The following is a 17,146-nucleotide window of genomic DNA, read 5'->3' as shown; positions in this document are numbered from 1 at the left end:
ATTAAGGCTTCTATATCCACCAGCTTTAGCATCTCTCTGGTGACTTTGTTCACAGTCACACCTCCATAGATACTGCCAAATCTGCAAATTTTCTCCTGTACTCCATTGGTTGCTCCTCATTTTTGTTTGTAAACCAAGGTTTCCTAATTTTACCATCTTTACTTCCTACCCTTATAGAGATGTGCTGACTTCGAACTCTTACTATTTTAATCTCCTCCCACTTACTTGATGTTGTTTTTTCTTTTAGCAGCAACTTCCAATCAACCTTCATCACATCCTGTTTTATACCTGTAATGACCTGGTTAAGACTTCTAATGCGATGCTGTGAGGTATTTTTATTTTAGCAGTTTTCTACAGAAATAGTGTGTGGTGTGTTTCAGCTAAAGATAAGGAGCCATGTTGTCTAGCTTAGGAATGCTGTGCCAGCCACTTATAACATTCTGCCCAGTGGAAGAGTCAGGAGAGCTGGGCAGGATCAGAGTTGTTTCTGAAGGACAGTAGTCTGGTTTGGGGTCTTTTGGGGCGGGGGCTGCTGAGTGGGGCACAAGATGCTGTAAAATGCCGTTCGAAGGAGAGAACCCGGTGTAAGAAGTGCTTTGTGCAGATTAATGGCTCCAGGGAGTAAGGGCCAATACTCCTGAGAGCCAGTTTTATTCGAGATGGTCTTTGAGAGAAATTGGGACTGTGGCGGGTACCTTCACACAGACCATGGGTCCAGGGCGAGTAAAGCAATACACTCCACTACTCCAGAATCCCTTCCAGGACGCATTTAATAAATTCCATCCTATCTAGGCTCCTGCACCTCAGACGATCTTAGTTAATATTGGTAAAGTTAAAATCCCCCACAATTACAACTCTGTTGCTTTTAAATCCAACTGCTATTTGCCTATATTTTTGTTCTTCCAAATCCACCTGACTATTTGAAGACATAGAATATTCAAATCAAAGTGATCCTCCCATTCTTCTTACTAAGTTCTACCCTCACAGCTCCATTTGCCAATCCCTTCAGCATATCAAGTACTTGTATACCGCTCTCCCCAATAAGCAGTGCGACACCACCTCATCCATTCAGAAACCATCCATCATGCCTGAAAATACTATTGTTTAAAACAGCTAAACATAAATTGGGACACAGATTTGGCTCATTGTATAAATCCAATTTACCTTGAGGTAACCCTGGACTATCCTACTTAAGTATTATGATGGGAACATAAAAATGCTGAAAATACAAAAAGCCTAGCAGAATTTGATAACTGGTACACCTATAAAAATCTTCCATTTTCCAGGTGCTAACAAGCCCATACAGATTTGTTTTTCTTTACAACTTGATTTTACACTGATGCTAATTACACATAAAAAGAACAGGGAATAGATTGCCTCAGAACAAAAACAAGTAACAGAGTAAGAACTGGATTAATAACCTTAAGAGTTACAAACAAACCTGTGGTGGCAACCTTGCCATATTTTTAAGTAAATTTTAACGACCACAGTTCTATACAACCTTTTAGTCATGATAGATTCAGATGAGATTCATTTACCACATGTACAATGAAACATGCAGTGTTATGTATTGTTCACATTAACAAACAACACATGTTTGGGGGCTGCCACAAGTGTCTGACTCCAACAGTTTGCCCACAATCAATCACTTTTAACACTACACTGTACAGTGACAGTGGTCGCAGTCGACATACTGCTGCAGTACACCCACACAAGTGCTGACTTGTATCAGGGATGAGGAAAATACTGTAGGCTAAATCTTACAATTTAGGAATGGAGCATGCAGTGTGTATTTTCCTCGGATTATTCCATATTTTGTTCTCAGTGAACATGGCTTGGCTGTCACGGGACAGGGAGAGTGTGGCAGAAAAAAAAGTTGTTTCTATTAACCTTATGTTATAATCATTTGTGAGTTAGTTGTACAGGCTCATGTGAAGAAATACAAGAACATAATAGAATTAGGATTTAAATGGAGAATTCCTGACTCACTGACATCATCTTTATTGAACATTAACATAACATCCCTCAGGTAGGATCTGTAAGTCATGGAATAGAGTGGAATAACACCACACTTTTCTCCAAGTCTCAGCTATTTGGCTTGGGCACAGCATCATCTTAACTCCACCATGGATGGTCTTAAGCCCAGCTGAGAAAGGAGGGTTGAACATATAGCTAGCAACTTCATCTCGTAAAAACCCACTGCTACAGAAAAGCCGACAGAAACTTCAAAGACCTCATCCCTGGGAGAGGAAGGATCTTCACCTAGAAGATATACAAAGTCATGTGGTAGAAGCAAAAGCCACAGGACCAATTGACCTTCCATTGGCCTAGGGCTGAATACTCTGGCGAGCTGCTGTTGGTGGCTTGTGCCCCAGTAAGGTCAATGGTCTTAAAAAGAAGACAACATAACTTTGCAGTTAATTATCATGCTTCTTACAGAAACACTTATGCACTTTTTACAATAGTGTAGTGGTTAGCACAACGCTTTACAGTTCCAGTAACCTGGGTTCAATTCCTGTAGTTGCCTGAGAGTTTATACATTCTCCCAGTGACCACATGGTTTTCCTCTGGGTGCTCCAGTTTCCTTCCACAGTCCAAAGACGAGGTTAATTGGTCATTGTAAACTGTCCTGTGGTTAGGCTAGGATTAAATCAGGGGTTAGTGGATGGTATGGTTTGAAAGGCTGGAAGTGCCTATTCCATGCAGTATGTCAATAAATAAATAAATAATATATATCATGGTGCAGTACTTCTTCCAATACACAATAATTCCACATAATAGCCTAAATAATATAAATGCTCCTTAAAATACAATAGTTCCTCAAGCTTCAATAAATGCTAAATGCATTATTAAATCTAAATGCCACCCGTCCAACAGAAGCACAAATAAATTTAACATTTTTCAGGAAGTCAGGTAGATAATCCTGGGCATTTAGTGTTTTACAAATGTGTGCTCTCATTCAAAAATAAACCTACCTCTCGAGTATTGGCATCACACACTCGGATAACATTGAGGAACGTGGGCATAACTTGAGGCAAGAACTGGACACATTTTAAACCCAAAGACTTGAAGATAAAAGTGACAGCCTGAACGACCATTGTGTGGTGGTTTGAAAGAGATGTGTCTCGCAGGATACGCATGAGGGTTACAATGGCAACAGCTGGGTAAAATTCATCCAGTGGTAAATTCCCCATATTCACCAACATTTCACTGGTGCTGTAGTCAGCTGCAATCAAAATAAAGAGTAACATTGTAAAGAAGGAATCCCTTTTGAATATTAAAAATTGTAATGCTACAGGCCCGCTGGATCAAAAAGGTTTCTGATCATAGCCAACTTATATAATACTAACTTCTTAGTCTAGTGAGAGGTTATAACAGAATTATATAGAAATGGGCCTTTTCCGAGGTGTTCACAACATTTTTAAAGGCAGAAAGATCGCAGTGAAGTATTGTAGAAGCATAAGTATTAGCCTCTTGTCATATTAATAAACTTGTTATGGTTTCCCTTTAAAATCTATGCTTTAAAATGGGAAACAAAAATAGGGCCATGTCTTACTAGAAATTAACTTAAATTTTATATTAAAGACCAATGCTTAACAATCTTGCGAAAAACAAAATGCTGGAAGCACTGAGTAAGTCAGGTAGGATCGGTGGAAAATGGAACAGAGTTAGAATTTTATCTGAGGAAGGGTCTTTGACCTGAAACATTAACTTTGTTTTACTTACAGGGCATGAAGAGCAATAGGGAGAAGGCAGAAATCTGCAGCTGAGAGAGAAATGGATCAGCCATGAAGTGGTGGAGCAGTCTCAATGGGACAAATGGCCTAATTCTGCTCCTATATCTTATAGTCTTATGGTTTTTCCACAAATGCTGCCTAACACATTTAGTGTTCCAGTATTTTCTGTTTTTGTTTCAGATTTCTAACATCTGCAGTCTGCGATTTCCATTATTTAGCTATGACTCAATGACTATGCCATTTGCCTTCTATTATATGGAAAAACTTACGATGTACATGTCAAAGCAAAAACTGGGCAAGGCTGTTTAACAGTAAATACTCCCTAAAGCAGCTGGAGGCATTAAAACAATCTTAAGCAATCACACATCAGCAATAACATGAACGGTATACCATTTTCCTTCAATATCTGATCCAAAAGGAATGTCAAGCATAGATACAACAAAATCATCACATACACAAGAGATTCTGCAGATGTTGGAAACCCAGAGCAGCACACACAAAATGCTGGAAGAACTCAGCAGTTCAAAAAGCATGTATGAAGAGACCAAGCAGTCAGCGTTTCAGGCTGAGCCACTTCATCCAGTCACCATATTTATAAACAATAAGAAAGGTATAGTGATCGTCAATGGAGCAGACACCAGCAATCTAATTTTATTTGCTTGGAGGGGTCCATGTTTTATATTGACATTTCAGAATAACTTAACTTCCCTTAAACTACATAGCATTGCAAGAGAAATAAATAACCCCCTTGAAAACAGTCATAATAAATCCTATTTACGATTCCTTCTTAAACCAGCAGGTAATTGTCATTACAAAATATTTTATTACAAATGCTGCCTTTTGTAATAAAATAAATAAATTCATAAATCCCGCAAAAAAGACCTTGAATTAATTCAACAAAATGCATGCACTATCTTTGATGCAATACATCAGATGGAATGTTTTAGTATTAGTAGTCAACTTAGTTTTAAGGGGTGCTTAATATCATTACATTTTATTACTCAAGGTCATACTTGATTTCCTGAAGTGCATATAGATGAAGAGACTGAAAGGTTTAACCAACATTTGCAAAGTCAGACAAGGTTAGCGTTTGTTATACCTAGTTGTGCAGAGCTACTGATATCACAAATTATATAGAACTAACATTTAATAAACCCACAATGTTAATCTCCTTCTCTGCATCACTCTCCATGTGAAATGCTTTACCAACATTCACTATCCTACCATTTTGAATGGGTCTTACAGCCCCGTAACCAGAGATTTATCAATTCCCATAAACAATCTTCACATATTGTTTGTAGGCAAAAAAACACACCCTAATGATAGCTTGCAGACACACTTGGAAAAAAGAAACAAAGTTGACCTGAAAATAGCTGTTCAACTCTCCTCTAGCTATAAATAAGGCTTGGAGTTTCATAAAATGTGTCTGGTTATATTTATGCTTCACTGAATGAACAGCACCTAGTATTGTCTAGCAATCAGCCTAGCAATGTTTAAACTCAAAACGGTCCACTCATAACTCTTACCTTTCAAACAAGTCACTACACTGCGAAACAATAAGCAATTAAATTCATTATTTCAATCAGATCAGGTATATCATTTTTTAATAAAGTGGTGATTTAATTACAGTATGGATTGCATTTCCAGAACAACATGGTGCAGATTGCAGTTATACATTAGCAGTTGGCCCAGGTCCTTGTGCATGATGCTACTTGGTGCATAAGGACATGTTTGGGCTCAACTGAGACCTTTCAGAGTTAAATAATCTGCAGCTGTTGAGGTTGATAAAATTTGGCTGTATGAATAAGACACAAGAGATCCATAAATGTCTGCAGGACAGCACTTTACAATATGATGTAAAATTCATTGTCTAGCAATGTGCATTATTCAATTCCAAACAAAACTTCCTATGCGTAAAAAGAATTCAGCAGAAAACAGAAGTAAAATTAAAAATACTTATATTAAACAGAGAGGAGAGGGGAGGCATTCAAATTCAGTTACTGGCACACAAAGCATATATTGCATTATTAACAAACAGAGAAAGAAGACCTGAATGATTAGGATTTAACAAATATATAACAGGGTCATTATCATTCAAAGAATATATTCAACATAATTGTTTGAATTATTAACAAGCAAAAGAAAATCTGCAGATGCTGGAAATCCAAGCAATACACACAAAATGCTGGAGGAACTCAGCAGGCCAGGCAGCATCTATGGAAAAGAGTACAGTCGACGTTTCAGGTCGAGACCCTTTGGCAGGACTGGAGAAAAAAAGCTGAAGAGTAGGTTTAAAAGGTGGAGAGAGGGGAGAGACAAACACAAGGTGATAGGTGAAACCTGAAGGGGGAGGGCGTGGGTCCCAGCTATGTCTGTCTGTTTGTCGGCCACATGGAACAGTCTATGTTCCAAGCCTACACTGGTGACTGTACCGCACTTTTCCTATGCTATAATCAACAACTGCATTGGTGCTGCTTCCTTTACCCGTGCTGAACTCGTCGACTTCATTCACTTTGCTTCCAACTTCCACCCTGCCCACAAATTTACCTGGTCCATTTCCGACACCTCCCTCCCCTTTCTCAATCTGTCTCTATCTCTGAAGACAGTTTATCTACTGATGTCTATTACAAACCCATGGTCTCCAACAGCTACCAGGACTATACCTCCTCCCACCCTGTTACTTATAAAAACGCTTTCCCCTTCTTTCAATTCCTCCGTCTCCACCACATCTGCTCTCAGGATGAAGCTTTTCATTACAGGACGGAGAAGTCCTCCTTCAAAGAAAGGAGCTTCCTTTCCTTCACCATCAACACTACCCTCAACCACATCTCTTCCATTTCATGTACGCCTTCTCTCACCCCATCTTTCCACCACCCTACCAGGATAGGATTCCTCTTGTCCTCACCGATTACCCCACCAGCCTCCGCGTCCAGCACATAATTCTCTGGAACTTCCACCATCTCCAACAGGACCCCACCACCAAGTACGTCTTTCCCTCCCCCCACTTTCTGTTTTCCGCAGAGATCGCTCCCTATACAACTCCCCTATCCATTCGTCCCTCCCCACTGATCTCCCCCCAGCACTTATCCTTGCAAGTGGAACGAGTGCTACACCTGCCCCTACACCTTCCACCTCACTACCATTCAGGGCCCCAAACAGTTCTTCCACGCGAGGTCCTTCATCTGTGAGTCTGTTGGGACCATATACTGTGTCCGGTGCTCCTGGAGTGGCCTCCAGTATACTGGTGAGACCTGACGTCGACTGGGAGACCATTTCACCAAGTACCTAAGCTCCACCTGCCTGAAAAAGCAGGATTCCCAGTGGCCACCCATTTTAATTCCACTCTCCATTCCCATTCTGTTATGTCCTCCACAGTTGTGATGAGGGCACACTTGGGTTGGAAGAACAACACCCTATTTTCTTTCTGGGTAGCCTCCAACCTGATGGCATGAACATCGATTTTTCAAACTCCTGGTAATGCTCCCCCCTTCACCATTCCCACTCCCCTTTTCCCTCTCTCACCTTATCTCCTTGCTCACCCATCACCTCCCTGTGGTGCTCCACCTGGCTTTTCTTTTTTCCATGGCCTTCTGTCCTCTTCTACCAGACTCCCCCTTCTTCAACCCTGTAGCTTTTTCACCAATCAGCTTCCCAGCTCTTTACTTCACCACTCCCCCTTCAGGTTTCACTCATCATCTTGTGTTTCTCTCTCCCCTTCCCCACCTTTTAAATATCCTCCTCAGGTTTTTTTCCTCCAGTCCTGCCAGAGGGTCTGGCCCGAAACGGTGACTGTACTCTTTCCCATAGATGCTGCCTGGCCTACTGAGTTCCTCCAGCATTTTGTGCATGTTCTTTAAATTATTATCAGTTTCATGAAGTGGCCCAGCAGAATAGGCACTTGTTCAAACACGCCCAGGATATAGAATCAAAAAAGACCTATGAAATATTAAAAGTTTCCTGAAATAATATGGTGCAGAAGCTGCAGACATCATCTCAGAATGCAGATTCGTCCTCTTGGAGGTCTACTTGTATATGCTGGTGTTTTGGTCTTCATTTGCTTTGTGCAAATGATTTATTATGCAATTTCCATTTGTGTAGCCTTTTATAAAGATAAGAGCTTCACTCAATAAAGCTTTTTAAATCGATCTAGCAATGTAAGTACCAGTATTTAATCTAAAGTAATACAAAACACTGAGGCTCAAAATGAAGGTGAAGCTGAAAGGTGATTTCTTTTCTCTGGCAAGTCCACATCAGACATGTGGAGGGTGTTTAAAGATCAACTGCACAGAGTACAGGAAAGGTATGTTCCTGTTAGAAGGAAGAACAGGGATGAAAAGATAAATGAACCTTGGATGACCAGAGAGGTGTCGAATTCAGTCAAGAAGAAAAAGGAAAAGTACAGGTCGACCTTCACTAATCCAGCACCATTGGGACCTGAGGAGTGCCAGATTATCAAAGGAACCGGATTACAGGTAGTCGGATTAGTGAAGGTCGACTGCACATAAAATTTCAGAAGTCAGGATCAAATGAAGCAGGATTCTAAACAAGCTAGGAAAGAAATAAAGAAGAGAATTAGAAAAGCTAGGAAGGACCATGAAAAGCCCTTGACAAGTAGGAATAAGACGAATCCCAAGGCATTCTATACTACATCAAGAGCAAGAGGATACGTTGGGAAGGGTGTAGGACCACTCAAGGATAGAGAGGGAACATTTGCTTGGATGCGGAGAATGTGAGTGAGGTACTTAATGAGGATTTTGCTTCAGTATTTACCAAAGAAAAGGACATGGAGGACCAGGCGATCAGTGCTGAGTGTATGAATATGCATAACACCCTGGGAAAGGTTTCACCGCTAACGTAATGGTCTTTCTGTAGAAGCAGTGTTTGGGTTCTGGTTAGAGTTAACAGGTGCTTTGGAACATGAGCTGGGTCTTTTGTTTGGTAGGAGATGGAGAAAGAAGACTCTGGAAAGAACTGGTCGTAGGATTCAAACCAGTAGGGGATCGTGATTCAATGGAGCAAGGTTCTGTAGTCAACTGAGGATCAGTAAATATGCCTTTTGAAAGAGTTGAGCTCCAACTTGTGCACATTTGACTGTTTAATTCTAATGGACACTTTTTTTGTTTTTTTTTTCTTCTTTACTAAACTCTTTAGTTAAGATTCATAAATATAATTCCTTTAATTGTATGTATTCTGTTATTTCCTGGAACTGAATTTGTAACAGGGTAACAAATTACACATCATCCAGACAATCCAGGGTTTGGGGTGGGAGAGTCGTCTCAATCTCACGGGTTTGGCGGGACCAGAGTGTGTACTCCTTACACACAAGCAGCAAAGGAAACCAGCGGGCTTTCATATATTATGCCATTTAGAGGTCAAGAAGGAGGAAGTGTTGGGCCTCCTAAAGAGTATTAAGATGGATAAGTCCCTAGGGCATGATGGGATTTGCCACCGGTTATTGAAAGAGGCAAGAAAGGAGATGGCTGGGGCCTCAATAAGTATCTTTGAGTCCTGTCTAGACACAGGTGAGGTCCTGGAGGATTGGCAAGTAAATAATGTTGTACCTCTATTTAAGAAGGGAAAAGGGAAAATCCTGGGAACTACAGACAGCTGAGTCTCACGTCATTTGCAGGGAAATTGCTGAAGAAAATTCTTAGGGATAGGATATGAGTATTTGGAAATGCATGGCCTAATTAGGGAGAGCAGAATGGCTTTCTGCGTGGCAGGTCGTGTCTTACCAACTTGATTGAATTTTTTTCCCACAAAGTGACAAGAGAAATTGATCAAAGTAGCACAAAAGATGTTGTCAACATGAATTTTAGTAAGTTGTCTGACAAAGTCCCTCATGGGAGGCTAATTCAGAAGATTAAGATGCATGGGGTTCCCGGAAAATTGGCTGCTTGGATTCAGAAATGCCTTGCACATAGAAGACAGAGAGTAGTGATCAAAGGGACTTACTCGAACTATAATTAAATGTATTCTGCATGTATCTGTGCTGGGACCTCTGCTGTTTGTGATGCATATAAATAACCTGGATAAAAATGTAGATGGGTGAGTTAGTAAGTTTGCAGGTTACAGCAGATTGGTGTGGAGTTGTGGATTGTGTGGAAGAATACAGCTCAATATAAATCAGTTGCAGATATAGGTACAGAAATGACAGATGATTCTGAGGTGTTGCACCTAGGTAGTACACTGTTAAGGACAAGACTAAAGGGTCCAAGTTCATGTGTCCTGTAGCTACACAGGTTGATAGGGTGGTTACAAAGGCTATGGAGTGCTTACCTTTATTAGTCAAGGCAATGAGTTCAAAGCCAGGAACAAATGTTGCAACTTTATAGAACTCTGGTTTGGCCACATCTGGAGTATTGCATACAGTTCTGGCCGCTCCACTATAGGAAGGATGTTGAGGCTTTAGAGAGGGTGCAAAACAGGATTGCCAGGAAGCTGCCTGGTTTAGAGAGTGTGTGCTGTCATGAGAGGGTGGACAAACTTGAGTTATTTTCTTTGGAGCAGCGGAGGCTATGGGAGATCTGAAAGAGATTATGAGAGGCATAGACAGGGAGTATCTTTTTTGCAGAGTAGAAATATCTAATACCAGAGGGCATGCATTGAGGTGAGAGTGATTAGGTTCAAAGGGGATTGAAGGGTAAGTTTTTTTTTACTCAGGGAGCAGTAGATAGCTGGAATGCACTGCTTGGTATGGTGGTAGACACAAATAGATTAGAGGCTTTTTAAGAGACGTTTAGATAGTATATGAGGAAGATGGAGGGATATAGACATAGGTAGGAGGGATTAGTTCTTTTTTGGGGGGCAGTTTAATTTTTTTTTAGATGGCTTGGCACAACACTGTGGGCTGAAGGGCCTGTTCCTGTGCTGTACTTTTCTATGGTCTTCTCCTTGAATTAAGAACGTACTGACCGCTGCTGCAAAAAGCTAACTCTGATGGCATTTATAACCTGTGCATGTATGTCTATGACGACAGTAAACTTGAACTTGAGAAAGAATCTCAAAATTAGACAGAGCAAACTACAACTTACTTTGCCCAGAAAAACATTAAAAGTACTAACACTGTCTCCTAAAAATTACTACAGCATTTTACCATGATTCCTTTTTTATTAGGATTCCACAAGGGGTCAAAGACAAAAATCTGCTGCACTAACATGTTAGTGCTATGTCAGCATTGTCTTTCACAAACATAAAGTGCATACAGAAGATCAGTGGTTCACTTGGTTCAAAAGATAACTTACAATTTCATATCAAAATAAAAGACCAGAAACAATAGCACAGTTCATCAAAAAATTGTCAAGATATTACCAATACAGCTAACCCTTAATGCAAAACCCATTCATACCTGAATCCTGATTCGATTTAGATTCTGATAGACTGACAGCAGATGCATCACGAGATTGATCAATCATCCCAATATTAACTTTGTGTTTGTATGGATCTAACGCACCCAACAGCCCTAAGACACGGATAGCCTGAAGAAATAAATAAATTCAGTTGTTAAATAATGCATTAAAGAAAATCCACACATTTAATTAGCATCTTTTGAAATAAACCCACTATATTTCACAGATTTCTTGCACAAAGTGTAGGTGTTCTTGCACAAGTGTGTAAACTGTAGATTTCTTCAAATTTACAATTATACAAACGTATGCATAAAATAGGTTTTAAATTTCTCCTTGAATGAAGCTGAAGCAATATTTACAAATTAACTTCAAGATCTGCTTGCTACTCTATGATGTGTCCAGAGAAATTTTAGAAACATAGAAAACCTACAGCACAATACAAGCCCTCCGGCCCACAAAGCTGTGCCAAACATGTCCCTACTTTAGAACTACCTACGCTTTACCCATAGCCCTCTATTTTACTAAGCTCCATGTAGCCATCTAGGAGTCTCTTAAAAGACCCTATCATTTCCGCCTCCGCCGCCGCCGCCAACAGCCCATTCCACGCACTCACCACTCTCTGCGTAAAAAATTTACCCCTGACATCTCCTCTGTACCTACTTCAAGGCACCTTAAATCTATGCCCTCTCGTGCTAGCTATTTCAGCCCTGGGGAAAAGCCTCTGACTATCCACACGATCAATGTCTCTCACTATCTTATACACCTCTATCAGGTCACCTCTCATCCTCTGTTGTTCCAAGGAGAAAAGGCCGAGTTCACTCAACCTATTCTCATAAGGCATCCAGGCAACAAAGATGCCTCCATTATCTATGTTGAAGGTACATAATACCAGAAGGAAATATGAGTAAGAATAGCCACCAGACCCCTCAAGCATCCCCCACTATTAAATATGATCAAAGCTGATCTATGCTGGTATTAAATCACGGCAGTTCTCTATAACCCTCATTTCCTCAATCGTATAAATATTTATTTGCCTGCACTTTAAATACATCAATTGATCTGACCTCCACCATCCTTCTGGAACTACATTACCCCCTCTATGCACCTCAGTTTTAAGTGACTGCCTCCTTATTTTGCAGCCGTGTCCCATTATTTATGAATTTCCTACCAGTGGATACATCATAATGATGCTTGACAGAAACTTATGTCTGAATATATTCCATATTTATGTCAAACCAGGATGCCTTGATAGCCACATTGCATTAATACATTCAAAGACTGAGCATACCCTGTTCATATTCTGATAAGAGTTACCCTTGCCTATTAACATGGGTGAAGCAGGAGACCTTGCTGTGGGTCTTGGAAATGTCTTTGGCTCAGTCTTTATTCCACATCTTGCAAGTATAGAGTGTCCTGAAAAAAGATTTCTTGAACTCGTGAAATAAACTGGGAGCTTTAGGAAGGGCGAGATACAAATCACATCTGAGCTCAACTGGGGGTCCTCTCAAAGTCAAAAACCTGCAGCTGCTTGCTGGTTAGGTTTAGATATGAAGAATGGCAGCTTTGCTTTGTTGTTTCTCATTAGCATCCATTTTGGATGTTTATCTCCCAAAATGAAGCAACATTTGATCTTCCCTGTGCCTTTAAGGCCCCATTTTTAATATTCTAAAGAGACAGGTCTTTACAGTTCCTTATTAATAAGAAAAAAAACAGCTGCTTACAGATCTCTGAATTTATTTAAACCTTTATTTTCTAAAAAAATTTGCATGTACAAGCATAATGTATTCCAATACATGATTCAGAAGCCACAAAATAAATTGTTCTTTGATTGAAAATCGTTGATATAGATTTTGTGGACACAGTGGCTGGCACTGAAAATGGGGGACAGCAACACTACCTTATAAGCTACTAGCCATATGTACTTGTATTAAGTAGGAAGAATATGAAGACCTGCTCTAGTCCCCACTGCTGTTCTTAACTGACTCAAAACACCTTCAAGCCCCCTCCCCAAAAAAAATTGTTCCAATTAGTCTTAAAATGGACAAGGCAAAGATTTGCCAAAGAAAACACTGGCTATTCAGGTCTAGTTAGATTGACCACAATAACTGCTCTATTACTCATTTTAGAAAGAGACAAATTTGACTGATTTAAAAAAAAAACTAAATTTAAACTCTAATTCAGAGAAAATTAAATTCCTTTGAAAAGAGGTCTCAAACAGAATTTGCTTTCAATTGTGTTTTACTCCTGGATAAATTTTGTAACTAGCTGATAACATCCAAAATTAATTATGTCTACCTTCAAGAACTACAGTTGATGTAACTAGTTGGACAATTGGAATATATGATATCTCAGCCAAAGTCTATGAAAGTGACACGATGATTTAAACACTAAAAAATTACTTTTACTGCATGATTACAGGATGATCTAGGTAATTGCAGACAGCAGCTGCAAGAAGAAACAAGTGCCCTGAATACTCCTTTCACTGCATCCAACTGACCTGGCTGCTAATTACAGCTATCCAAGTACCATCATCAAAAGCAAGAGTATGAAAAAGAAGTTTCGTCATTATGCTGGAGTGCCATAATGTATTTTCTTAAAACTTAACAACTAGCTTGATCTTCAATTTTTTTAAATAACTGCATGCATTAGGGATGTGTATATAGATTCTCCATCCTTATCAGAATTAACATAATTTTAATCTAATAGCTCCTATTAGAAAGGATATTTCGACATTTCACACTGTGTTAATTTTACAGTTTTAGTGCAGGCAATATCTCCCTAGAGCAAGGGGTTTCGATGGGGTGGAGTTTGTTGGGTGTGTTCAGGAAGGTTTCTTGACACAATATGTAGATAAGCCTACAAGAGGAGAGACTGAACTTGATTTGGTATTGGAAAATGAACCTGGTCAGGTGTCAGATTTCTCAGTTGGAGAACATTTTGGAGATAGTGATCATCATTCTATCTCCATTACAATAGCACTGGAGAGAGATAGGAACAGACAAGTTAGAAAAGCGTTTAATTGGAGTAAGAGGAATTATGATGCTATCAGGCAGGAAACTGGAAGCTTAAATTGGAAACAGATGTTCTCAGGGAAAAGTACGGAAGAAATGCGGCAAACGTTCAGGGGATATTTGTGTGCATAGGTACGATCCAATGAGACAGGCAAGTCATGGTAGGGTACAGGAGCTGCGGTGTACAAAGGCTGTAATAAACCTCGTCAAGAAGAAAAGAAAAGCTTACAAAAGATTCAGAAAGTTAGGTAATGTTAGAGTCTAGAAGATTATAAGGCTAATAAGAAGGAGCTTAAGAAGGAAATTAGGAGAGCCAGAAGGGGCCATAAGAAGGCCTTGGCGGGCAGGATTAAGGAAAACCCCAAGGTATTCTACAAGTACGTAAAGAGCAAGAGGATAAGACGTAAAAGAATAGGACCTATCAACTGTGACAGTGGGAAAGTATGTATGGAACCGGAGGAAATAGCAGAGGTACTTAATGAATACTTCAGTATTCACAATGGAAAATGGTGATTGTAATGATGACTTGCAGCAGACTGAAAAGCTTGAGCATGTAGATATTAAGAAAGAAGATGTGCTGGAGCTTTTGGAAAGCATCAAGCTGGATAAGTCACTGGGACTGAATGAGATGTACCCCAGGCTACTGTGGGAGGTGAGGGAGGAGATTGCTGAGCCTCTGGAGATGATCTTTGCATCATCAATGGGGACGGGAGAGGCTCCGGAGGATTGGAGGGTTGCGGATGTTGTTCCCTTATTCAAGAAAGGAAGTAAAGATAGCCCAGGAAATTGTCGACCAGTGAGTCTTACCTCAGTGGTTGGTAAGTTGATAGAGAAGATCCTGAGAGACAGGATTTATGAACATTTGGAAAGGCATAATAAGATTAGGAATAGTCAGCATGCCTTTGTCAAGGGCAGGTCGTGCCTTACGAGCCTGATTGGATTTTTTTTTGAGGATGTGACTAAACACATTGATGAAGGTAGAGCAGTAGGTGTAGTGGATATGGATTTCAGCAAGGCATTTGATAAGGCTTATTGAGAAAGTAAGCAGGTATGGGATTCAAGGGGACATTGCTTTGTGGATCCAGAACTGACTTGCCCACAGGAGGCAAAGAGTGGTTGTAGACAGGTCATATTCTGCATGAGGTCGGTCACCAGTAGAGTGCCTCAGGGATCTGTTCTGGGACCTTTACTCCTTGTGATTTTTATAAATGACCTGGATGAGGAAGTGGGGGGATGGGTTAGAAAGTTTGCTGATGACACAAAGGTTGGAGGTGTTGTGGATAGTATGGAGGGCTGTCAGAGGTTACAGCGGGACATTGATAGGACGCAAAACCCGGCTGAGAAGTGGCAGATGGAGTTCAACTCAGGTAAGTGTGAGGTGGTTCATTTTGGCAGGTCAGATATGATGGCAGAATGTAGTATTAACGGTAAGACTCTTGGCAGTGTGGAGGATCAGAGGGATCTTGGGGTCCGAGTCCATAGGACGCTCAAAGCAGCTGCGCAGGTTGACTCTGTGGTTAAGAAGGCGTGTGGTGTATTGGCCTTCATCAATCGTGGAATTGAATTTCAGAGCCTAGAGGTAATGTTGCAGCTATATAGGACCCTGGTCAGACCCCACTTGGAGTACTGTGCTCAGTTTTGGTCGCCTCACTACAGGAAGCATGTGGAAGCCATAGAAAGGGTGCAGGGAAGATTTACAAGGATGTTGCCTGGATTGGGGAGCATGCCTTATGAAAACAGGTTGAGTGAACTCGGCCTTTTCTCCTTGGAGTGACGGAGGATGAGAGGTGACCTGATAGATGTGTATAAGATGATGAAAGGCATTGATCGTGTGGATAGTCAGAGGCTTTTTCCCAGGGCTGAAATGGTTGCCACAAGAAGACACAGGTTTAAGGTGCTGGGGAGTAGGTACAGAGGAGATGTCAGGGGTAAGTTGTTTTTTTTTTTTACTCAGAGAGTGGTGAGTGCGTGGAATGGGCTGCCAGCAACGGTGGTGGAGGCGGATACGATAAGGTATTTTAAGAGACTTTTGGATAGGTACATGGAGCTTAGAAAAATAGAGGGCTATAGGTAAGCCTATAATTTCTAAGGTAGGAATATGTTCGGCACAACTTTGTGGGCTGAAGGGCCTGCATTGTGCTGTAGGTTTTCTATGTTTCTATAATATTGGTGTTATGGTTAAACCAAACATCTTAGAGCCAATAGTTTCATAACGCAAAGAAGTCATCACATTGTGGTTGAAGACTAACGTGAACAAATTCTTGAAAGAACTGTCTGTCATTCTTTATGCAAAAGTAGCTAATTTTCCTTTGCCTTTGCTTGGCATATATAACAGCCTGGAGTTTCTGTCAAATTATCTCATTGTTTTCATCAAAATTGATCCAATATTAACCAATCCAGCACAGAAATTATGGGGTACTTGGAACCATTTGTTAGTTTAGCGAAAAAGAAACATCTGGCCCTGCCCGCAAATAAGGCTATAACCAGAGGGCGTGTCAAGGGGGATGCGAGGGGTAAGTTTTTTACTCAGAGAGTGGTGGATGCCTAGTACGGTGTCGGAGGCAAATACATTAGAGGCTTTTACAAAACATTTGGATAGGCACATGGCTACAAGAAGATGGAGGAATATGGACAAGGTATACATAGGAGGGATTAATGTTTGGGTGTTTTTAATTCACTTTTTTAGCTGGGTTGGAACAACAAAGTGGGCCAAATGGCCTGTTCCTATGCTGTATTTTTCTATTTCTAACCCAGGTAACTTAATGAACATTGTAAGCTCTTGCTAAATGTGTCCATTGGTTTCTTAAAATGAAAACAGAAAATACTTTGAAAGATTTTAAATATATTTCAATTTACTAAGAAACTGACAGCTGCACTTAAATGTTACCAGCAAATTGTTCTTTACAGTTAATAGTCATTTTTAGGCTTTTAATGTATGTGGAGGCACTCTGATTAATAACACACATTTTTGATCACATCTACAGATGTGCTGTTGAAAGTATCCTGACTGATTGCATCATGGTCTGGTACAGCAATTCAAATGAACAGA

The 17,146-nt window shown here is 40.4% G+C and overlaps 1 protein-coding gene across 3 annotated transcripts in view; it reads right to left on the bottom strand.

Moving 5' to 3' along the window:
• Positions 1-17,146, bottom strand: part of mtor (mechanistic target of rapamycin kinase) — a 341,456-nt gene that overhangs the window by 223,401 nt on the left and 100,909 nt on the right. For all 3 annotated transcript variants that reach the window (XM_072245239.1, XM_072245242.1, XM_072245241.1), the window contains exons 18-19: positions 11,086-11,215; positions 2,976-3,226 (exon numbers count right to left, since the gene is read on the bottom strand). In XM_072245239.1, coding sequence (XP_072101340.1) covers positions 2,976-3,226; positions 11,086-11,215 — 381 coding nt within the window. The remainder of the gene's footprint in view (positions 1-2,975; positions 3,227-11,085; positions 11,216-17,146) is intronic.

Source organism: Mobula birostris, chromosome 27 (assembly GCF_030028105.1).
Source record: "Mobula birostris isolate sMobBir1 chromosome 27, sMobBir1.hap1, whole genome shotgun sequence".
NCBI lineage: Eukaryota > Metazoa > Chordata > Chondrichthyes > Myliobatiformes > Myliobatidae > Mobula > Mobula birostris.
Note: the sequence above shows the minus strand (reverse complement) of the source record. Positions and strands in the feature narration are given on the sequence as shown.